Genomic DNA, 10107 nt, shown 5'->3' with positions numbered 1-10107 from the left:
CATAAAAAGAATGCGATGGCTTTCTTTGAGGACAAAATTTCCGTAATACGTGTGAGTGCGTCGTAGAGAACGGAACGAACACAACCGAAAAAAAGATTCGGTTATCATCCTATTTCTCGAAAAAGATAGAGAAAACGGGATATCACACACATCACACAACGTTCATAGATCTATACGCGACGTGCCCCCCCCCCCCCCCCCCGGGCCGGTCGCAACCTGCCCGGGGGGGGGGGGGGTGCTCGAAGGGTGATACAAAGGACTGTGTTGTGTGACCACCACTCATTGGCTGAAAACGTAGCATGCATGTGCGTGTGTGTGCGTGTCTGGAAGCAGTGTTTCCCCCCTGAAAGCCTTGTGTGTGGTGGGCTGCGCCTCCTCTGCCAGGCGGAGAAGGGACTGGGGAGAGCGACCGGAAGAAGGCTAGTGTGTATCATATGGCACGTGCTTTGCGCCCAGAGACGTGTTTGTGATTGATGTAAAAGAAAGAATAATAAAAGTGAATTATAAAACTAGGAGATGACACGAGGCTGTGTTCACCTTTGAAAGAAAAACAAGGACACTTTTTTTTAATGTCGACAAAAGAGTGCATGTCGCCTCAGTGGCAAGCGAAGCCACTGCAGTGCTGGTGCAACTGCCGCACCCTCGATAGGATGCGTCAGTTGGAAACTCTGCAGCAAATGCACCCAAGGCAGGTCGTGGCAGGTCCACCTACAGGCCGCGCCAGCGCCAGAGGGCTTGCAGGTAGGAGACGCTCCGCTGATATATCCTGCGGACGTGCCAACACATGGCGCCGGCCTTATAGAGCTCGTCGGAGCTGAGGTTGTTCAAGACTTCGTCAAGGTTGTCCAGGGAACTCGCCCCCTGGCCATCGCTGCACAGCTGACGACCGGCCGGGCTTGCATCGCGTCGTCTACGACCCAAGTCGCGCCCCGCTCGGCGACGTCGCTCTGCCCGGTCACGGCAGCACTTGACCACCTGCTGCAAACGCCCGCGCAGTCTCGCCCAGAGGCGCGCCCACGTTGGTCGGTGTCGCAGCTCGATGCGCGGCTCCATGCGCGGCTCCTGTGGGACCTCGACCCAGTGCTCCAGCAACTTGTTCGTAGACAGCAGAGACGCATCGTGGAGCGCGCAGACGTGCGTCCGAGGAAGAATCGGGCTGGCGCTGGTGCTTGACGCGTAGCTGCTGCTGCTGCTGCTGCTGCGGTTGGAGGTGTGGTCGCTGCTTCTGAGCCTCTGGTAGACTTGAACGACGAAGTAGCGTCGCTGCGCAAACTTTGTCGTGTAGTCCCTGAGGAGCGACAGGGCTCTGGGCGTGGCCCGGAAGTCTGCGCGCTGGCAGCTAACGTCCAGGCTGAGCGCCATTGAGTGCTCGTCCGCGTCATCGTCGCCCTCTTGCCCGCCGGAGGACGGCGAGGCAAAGCCGGCGGTGCTTGTCGACGTTTCAGCTGATATAAGCGGTAGACTCGGTTCTGCCTCGTCGCCCTCCCACAGAAGGACGTCGGCGGCGGAGAAGTCTAGCGAAGGAAGCGACCAGGCCGGAGCCAGGCCGCTTTCGGCCTCCGACTGGTTGGCCTCGACGTCGCCGCCCTCGCCCGAGGGGTACGGCCACTGCGGCTGGCCCGGGACCATGGTGCTGCCATACTCGTCACCACCGCCGGTAGTTGTACTGAACGGCGCTTTCAGCAGGACGTCTCTGCATTAACGCGTTGCACATTAAATCGACATAACCTAAACAACCGCAAATGCGATAAGTCAGTCAATGGGCGCTACCGTCGCCTTTGGCTGCGGAGGTTCTGCGACGCGATTGACCCTGAACCCGACCCCGTTCTGTCGGCCATGCTATGAACGGCTCGCCCGAGCGCAGCGACCCAGATTATGCGACGCACGCGTCGACGCGGCCAACGCAGCCGCGCACTATGTCGGGATCATTGGCCTCCTCCGCTCACCGCGTGTTGGTGGGCCCCTCCTGGCAGGGCTGCCGGTCAGCGTCTCCTGGAAGCTGGGACGACGTGACCTCCATGGCCGAAATCGTAGGCCGCTTCGTCCTCTTTGCCACCGGGCACGTGTTTGTTGCTGCAGCGTGCCGCCATTCCGAGAGAGCGCGCCGGGTGCACGTTCGCCACTGTCTTTCTGGCAGCCGCGGGACGACGCTCGCACGGCGCTTTTTCTGCACGCTGCAGGCGGCAGCACGTAGTAAAATGGTGAGGCGAAGCTATGACGAAGCTTTGACATCTCGGGAGACCTCGATCGTGCTGCTATTGGCTTTGGTACGTTTCAATCAGCAGCCGGTCACTAAATTAACCTCGAAACAGTCCTACCGGATAACCGCGGCCCGCAAACCAAGAGCCATTCAAAGAGACAGGCTCTTTAATGGGTCTTGGAGACCTTTGCCTCGGGGCATGCCCAGCGTGCTCATCCAGGTGAGTATAATGAAAAATGAAATTACGTGCACAGTTCACAACGTTCAGAGAGTGTCTCAGTGGAGCCGTCGACATTGGTGAGTCGGCGTACACGCATGGAGACATCACTGCTGCACCGTGTTTCGGTGGTGCTTCGCTAAAGTATTCAATGCCTCAGATAAATTTATTTTCTCGCAATTAATAGCCAACAAAATTACATCTACCGCTACAGCCATTGCGTACAACCACTACATTCTACCGGTGCGTGACAAAAATGACGTCCTCTTTTGGACATCCGCTGCCATGACAGGGATGTGTGGAATACGTCCCTCGCACGACCGTGTGGCCGAACTTTTGGTGTCCTGCGAACATCCCTTGCATATCTGCGAAGGACATCATGGGGACATGCTGCGTGCACTTTGCGGATGCAAAGGGATGCATTATGGGGACATGCTGCGTGCACTTTGCGGATGTATGTCGGCGCCTTTTGCACAGTGTTTGCCACAATTGCATTTACAGGTAGCAATACACCAGGCACATACCCAGGATATTTCTTCAGGGGGGGGGGGGCAACCCAAGGTAACTTTTCTATGCAAATGTGCGGGGGGGTACGTACCTTTACTAGCAAATATGTGAATATTGCCCACCACTCGCCATGAAGACGCGTAATCCCGCAAAAGAGAATTGAAGTGAGGTGTATCTCACATGTACTTCTGTGAGATACACTTCTCCTTAACTTGGCAAACAACGAACCACATCAAATAGACTCGCGCATAGAAGAAGCGCAGGAAGAACACTGCCAAGAACAAGTAAACAAGCGAAAGTGTAAAATAGAGATTTCTGGTAGTGTTTTTGAGTTAGCTCTGGAGGAATTATAGAGAAATATATATTTGCGGAACAACCACATTTCTTTTGGATCCCTCGTTTACTGCTCTACCAAGTTCAAGGCCAAAGCCGACTCGTGTTCTTATTTGGGAAGTTGCGTAGCTATGCGTGGCAACCAGTACCGTACAACCACGTAGCGCAGGATGCTGCGGTTCTAGACCACGTGTTCTAGACGTACTGCGTCCACCGCAGAAGGTTAGAAAAACGCCCACATTAGCACAGCAGTGAAGCGGCTACGTCAGGTGGGTCGACTGATAACGGTAGAAGTGTCATTCAAAACACACGTAATTATTATTCACTTCCGGGGGCGTTTTTTTCTAATTCCTCTTTAAATAATATATGTTGATCCATAAATAGTTTCACAAACAATGGCTAAATTTGTTTATTTTCACTTTTCCTTCCTGTTTGGCTGTTGCCTCTGCTCTCTCCATTAGTAGATCGCTTAATTTCTCAACTTTTTGCGACTCTTGTGTCCAGTCGGCAATTTTGCACGAATAGTGTTGTACAATTAGGGAAAAGCCAGACGAGGTAACGGGTGACAGTCATGTTGCTTATGGGTTTAACGGTTATTGAACGGCTTGCATTATGTCGCAATGCTTTATTTTCTACCTTATCTAACCCATACCGCGGGTATATGTATCCGAGGATCTGCCAGCATTGCGGTGAGCCGTGACTCGAGGAAATAATGAAGCAAAAGGAAAAGTTAAACGAAACTGGCGTTTCCTCCGGCCACACCTCGTTCCACGAGCACACAGACCACCTCACTACGAACCGAATCCTTTCCTGGTCCATGGATCAATCTAAACAAAGAAGATTGAACTAACCAAGCAACAGCGATGCGCGTGATCGTTCAACAGATGGTGACAACTGAACTCATCTCGAGTTAATCGCACGGGCACCGAATCTATCAGAAAACTGGCGTTCAAACCCTAGAAGATGCCGATAACCACCGCCATCCAAAAGGAGCGAAAAATCTGACAACATTCCATTCTGTGAAGACGGAATGACAGCGAAAGCTGACGACAGTCAAAGCTTCACCTGCTCCACCTCCGCCGCGGGTTGGCCTGAAGATAGTGCAACACCAGGCCGAGCCCGGTGGAGGTGAAGCAGGCGTAAAGCACCCCCATACGTGGGCCGATCCCAAAGGTAGTGCAATGCTGCGCCCACCCGTGGCAAAGGTGAAGCAGGCGTTAAGCACTCCCCATACGTGAACCGATTCCGAAGATCCCGAAAGGCGCGTTACAGGTTCCCGAGCCCGCAGGGTGTCACCAGGATCGGCCCACATGATGAGTCTTTCTGTTGACGGACGTCGAAAAAAACTACGGAGGTTAGTCACCCACAACTTTCGCTGTAAAAGGCAGCAAAATGTAGACCGCCGAATAGATTGATTTGTCGGCGTTTTAGGAATGTGCGTGAGGAGTGGTGGCGTGGGCGAAGGGGAGGGTGGGGGGGTATGCCACTTAATTTTGAAAGGGGGGGGGGGGTTCCCTCGGCCCCCCTTTGGTACGTGCCTGCATCACACGTTGTGTGCCATGCAACGGGCAGAGCGCCCACGCATCAAGAACGGATACATCAATTGTTTGCACACGTTACGCGCGCACGCGTGCACGTAAGCGGAGGTGCAGCATCCTCGATTGTTGCTAGGCCTTTCGCCAAGCGCAATTGGCTTATTGAACTAATTGAAGTTTTCACAGTTTCGTCAAAAAATGCATAACGTACGACGTAGCACACGAGATACGGACATGCTAGCTTGGGATTGTAATTCGAACAGGCGAGGAAAAAATTCTGTTACCAGGAAAGAGAAAGCCGCCATTCCTGGACAAATATTAACGTGTATGTCAAAAAGGATCATATGTGGGATAACCTTGAGACATTCGTCATAGAATATCCGAAAGTGGACGTCCAGCTGATGTCCTATTTGTATCCGAAAAGGCGCATAGACATTGAGACATGATTTCAGTTGCCCAAAGGATGTAGTACACTCTTGAACAAATGCACACTCTTTGGGGTGTATATTTGCCGCACAGCGATGGTGGTCATCTGTCTTGCTTGCATTTCCTTTCTTGAAAGCGCTGCGCTCAATACTTTCCTGGAGAGAATGCTCTGTCATGCTGATAACGCGCATGCCGTTCGGGACTTGGAAGTGCCGGGCTGGCAGCGTTAAGGAGGGGAGGTGCGGACAGCACGGATGACGATTGTTGCTGTGGAAGGCGGGATACGACTCAAAGGGGTGTAATTTAGCTTACAGGAAGAGTCGTGTGGATATAAGAGCAAACGGCGATAGCCGATATTTACTTGACATTAAGGGAAAAAGATGGCGCTGGCCAGGCCATACAGTACGTAGGGAAGATAACCGGTGTACCATTAGAGTTACAGAATGGGTGCCGAGGGCAGGGAAATGCAGTCGAGGCCGGCATAAAATTAGGTGAGGTGATGGATTTGAGGTGATGAATGCACTACACCTGCAGGCTTGGAGTGACGCCTGGCATAGGCGAAAGATGGCGACAGCGAGTGGGGCTATACTAATCCAGGTAGAATCAAATTTGGGAGGCTCACTAAGCTTGAATTGGCCTCCCTGGTGCTGTATTTGGCCACAACCTCCCTGATGATATCCACAATTAACCAATGGCTCTTAGTCCCCAGCAGCTGCGGAGCATCTGACCAAGGCGGCGGTCAGACCCGTAACGCAGCAGAGGGTGCTAAGAATATCTGGGTGCGGGCAGGCCGCCAATGAAAACTGACCCTTGCAACGTTTAACACCCGAACCCTATCGAGTGAGGCTAGCTTAGCAGTACTCTTTGAGGCACTAGCAGACATTGTTCAGGATATTCTCGGCCTTATTAGTGAGATTAGAAGAACTGGCGAGGCTTAAACATTGCTAAATAACGGCCATGTCCTCTGTTATAGAGGTCTCCCTGATAAGAAGCAATACGGGGTAGGATTCCTAATCCATAAGCACATAGCGGGCAACATTGACGAATTCTGCAGCATTCAGATTATAGCAGTAGTCCAAATCAAACTTAATGAGAGGTATAGATAAAGCATCTGCAGTCACAACGATGAGAAAGTCGATAAGTTTTATGAAGATGTTGAATTAGCGACTTGAAAAGTACAAACTCGGTATACAGTAGTAATGCGGGCCCTCAATGCAAAAGTTGGGAAGAATCAGGCGGCTGAACAGGCAATAGGCAACTACGGCGTCGATTCTACAAACGCTAGAGGAGAGATGCTGGTAGAATTCGCAGAAAGGAATAAGCAGAAAGTACTGAACACCTTTTTCAGGAAACGCAGCAACAGAAAGTGGACCTGGAAAAGCCCTAATGGTGAAACAAGAAATGAAATTGATTTCATACTTGTTGCCGATCCCAGCATAGTGCAGGATGTAGAAGTGATAGGTAGGGTAAAATGAAGTGATCATAGGATAGTGAGGGCTAGGGTTCACCTCAATTTTAGCAGAGAAAGAGTAAAATTGGTCAAGAAAATACAGGTCAACTTAGAGGCAGTAAAGGTGAAAGCAGATAAATTTAAGCTGGTACATGCAAATAAATATGCAGCCTTAGAATAGAGAGATGATGATGATGGCACAGAGTCAATGAATGAAACTGTAAAGAGGCTGGCTTCAGAGGCAGAGCTCTCCCAAGTAACAAAGGACCTAATAAATAAACTACAAAGAATGGAAGTTTCCAACTCAAGAAATAAGATAGAATTCGCGGAATTGCCAAAGCTGATCAACAAAGCGGAAGTAAGTGATACTCGAAATTATAACGTGAGAAAGACTGGAGAAACCGTAAAAAATGGAAACAGCCTGCAATCAGTGAGAGGGAAACTTGGCATAGGACAAACAAAGTGGATACACTGAAAGATAAGGAGGGTAATATCATCAGCAATCTCGAAGGTATAACAAAAGCAGCGGAAGAATTCTATACTGACCTGTACAGTACCCAGAGGACTCAGGAGTACCTTATAAGAAACAATAATGAACAGTACATTGTACACTGACCTGTACAGTACCCGGAGGACTCAGGAGCACTCTGCTCGAAACAATAATGGACAGTGTACAGAAACTCCTCCAATACCTGAAGATAAGGTCAGAAAAGGCTTGCAAGGCATGAAATGGGGAAAACCGGCAGGAGATGATGGAATAACAGTCGATTTATTCAAAGATGAAGGAGGCATACTGCTAGGATAACTGACGGCTCTCTATACAAGCTGTCTATCGTCTGCAAGGGCACCAGAAAACTCATCATCATCATCATCATCATCATCAGCCTGGTTACGCCCGCTGCAGGGCATAGGCCTCTCCCATATTTCTCCAACTACCCCGGTCATGTACTAATTGTGGCCATGTTGTCCCTGCAAACCTTAATCTCATCCGCCCACCTAACTTTCTGCCGCCCCCTGCTACGCTTCCCTTCCCTTGGAATCCAGTCCGTAACCCTTAATGACCATCGGTTATCTTCCCTCCTCATTACATGTCCTGCCCATGCCCATTTCTTTTTCTTGATTTCAACTAAGATGTCATTACCTCGCGTTTGTTCCCTCACCCAATGTGCTCTTTTCTTATCCCTTAGCGTTACACCTATCATTCTTCTTTCCATAGCTCGTTGCGTCGTCCTCAATTTAAGTAGAACCCTTTTCGTAAGCCTCCAGGTTTCTGCCCCGTACGTGAGTAGTGGTAAGACACAGCTGTTATACACTTTTCTCTTGAGGGATAATGGCAACCTGCTGTTCATGATCTGAGGAGGCCTGCCAAACGCCAAACGCACCCCAGCCCATTCTTATCCTTCTATAATACGCTTATAACTTAATATAACGCTTATAACTTTAACGCTTATAATTTCGTCATTCTTTCCCCTGTACGGACGCGAACCTTTTTCCAGAATGGATACTATCCTTCGTACCACCCTGACACCACGGAAACCACTACCTCATCCGAAGCTGCTGCACACGCAAAAGAGTTTCGCAAGCTATCCCGTATATTTACGGCAGAAGACCAGCAACGCCAGAAGCACCATCGAGAAAGTTCCGATGCTCCTGTATCCTATGCTCCTGGCTCGCTAGTGTGGCTTTGGGTTCCAGCCTCTACCACTGGACTGTCACCGAAACTCGCGTCGAAGTATCAGGGGCCATACCGCGTGATCAACCAAACGTCTCCAGACAACTATATCGGGGAACCCCTCGAGCTACCTTTGGATCGTCGCCGTCGAGGACGTGAAATTGTGCATGTCCAGCGTCTCAAGCCCTACTATGACCCGCCTGCGTTTTCCTACCCGTAGGTCGCCGGGACGGCTTCCTTTTCCGTTAGGGAGATAACTGTACTGTAAACAAAGGAGCAGTGGGGCTGTGGCTATGAGAGGCAGAACGACGACGAGAGCGACAAACCTTCTTCCGGTGCTCGATCGGCTGTACTACCTCTCGCTGCTCTATCGTTATAGTCGCGAACGCCTACTGCAGAAAGTGCTTCACGACAATATGTATTTTAAATATTCTGCAAATGAGCTGCCCCCGTACATTGGAATAAGTGCTTCATTAGTACGACTTGGCAAAGGGCAACAAAAAAGACCTATTAAAACCCTCAGATTCTCAACCTTACGTTAACTCACGGCATGTCATTTCATTAATGTCGAGAAAGACAAACTTGTCATATTGAAACCAGTTACAATAGAACATGGCCCTTATACAGTGAAAATGTTTCTAGCAATACAGTCAATGTGATGGCCTCCCGATGCGGTGTTGATGCTTTAAAACAACCTAGAATAATAAATGAGGTGCTCCATGGGGAAAGATTTGACAGAATCGAGAGGAGACAAGCTACGAATTATGTAAATTTGAGCTATTACAGATGTTTATTGCGAGTGCTTCAGCTGTTTCAATTCTTTTTTGTGATTTTCTAAGAACCCACCTTTTCCCGTTTCTTTCATGCACCAACAAGCAAAATTATATTGACACGGATACTTTTTTATCAGTATCCGGTGACCGTATTTCAGTGGCTAACAAACGTCAAACGTTATCGCTCGGCGCAGGACGCGCCTGCACGCATCGGAAGTTTCGCGAATGTTATCGTTGGTTCTGCCAGTGGTCTGCTGTCGACGAACCTTGTATAATCTGACTGCATACGCGACACGAACGGTGCAGTTGTTTCTGTAAGGCGCGCTGGCACCAACGAATGCGCTGGAACTTTCGGCGACTGATAGACGAAAGCCGACGCGCTTGACCCGCGGATGAGATTTTCGATGATCGCCGTCTTTACTCGCTGCCATCGTTGCGAATGAGCGTTGCTTTTGCTGGGCACAAGTTCGCCTAATAAAGAGTTCAATTTGAAACCCCCAGTTTTGACTCTGCATCATTTTTCACCTTCACTACTAGGTGACAATATTTGTAACACAGATTTTTCAGATATACCTTGCACACCTTATTCTTACATAGTTGGCTGCGCGATGAGCTGCCAAAATATGAATTCGTACAACAGCTTTTCATACGATATGGCATGGTCGTGCAGGTGTTTGCAAAGCTATGTTGTAGACAGACGACGCGCGAGTGCTGATGTCGATATTTTGTGCACTATATTGTTACTTACGAGGTAAAAAGAAACTGTTGCGGCAGGCGGCATGGCATGGCATGGCAAGAACTTTATTTTAGTCCAGAGAAACTAGGGTCCGAGGGCACAAGCCCCCGGGCTATGTTGGTGGCTCCGCCCACGTAGGCACCGGTAGGCCAAAGGCTTTCCCGATGTCGTGAGCTCTCCGGACGGCCAGGAGTTGATCTTGGAGGACATCGCTGGATATGCGCCGACTCCAGTCCTCCTCACTGTTGAGATCCGAAG

The 10107-nt window shown here is 50.1% G+C and overlaps 1 protein-coding gene across 2 annotated transcripts in view; it reads right to left on the bottom strand.

Annotated features, from left to right (window-relative positions):
- Positions 1-532: 532 nt before the first annotated feature.
- The window catches only part of LOC139056342 (uncharacterized), a 31361-nt gene continuing 21786 nt past the window's right edge, over positions 533-10107 (bottom strand). The window contains exons 2-3 of one of the 2 annotated variants that reach the window (XM_070534501.1): positions 1947-2174; positions 533-1693 (exon numbers count right to left, since the gene is read on the bottom strand). In XM_070534501.1, the coding sequence (XP_070390602.1) occupies positions 709-1693; positions 1947-2020 (1059 nt within the window). In that variant the 5' untranslated portion in view covers positions 2021-2174 and the 3' untranslated portion in view covers positions 533-708. The remainder of the gene's footprint in view (positions 1694-1946; positions 2175-10107) is intronic. The other variant, XM_070534502.1, reaches the window with a different exon arrangement.

The sequence above is a fragment of the Dermacentor albipictus genome, chromosome 2 (genome assembly GCF_038994185.2).
Source record: "Dermacentor albipictus isolate Rhodes 1998 colony chromosome 2, USDA_Dalb.pri_finalv2, whole genome shotgun sequence".
NCBI classification, from domain to species: domain Eukaryota; kingdom Metazoa; phylum Arthropoda; class Arachnida; order Ixodida; family Ixodidae; genus Dermacentor; species Dermacentor albipictus.
Note: the sequence above shows the minus strand (reverse complement) of the source record. Positions and strands in the feature narration are given on the sequence as shown.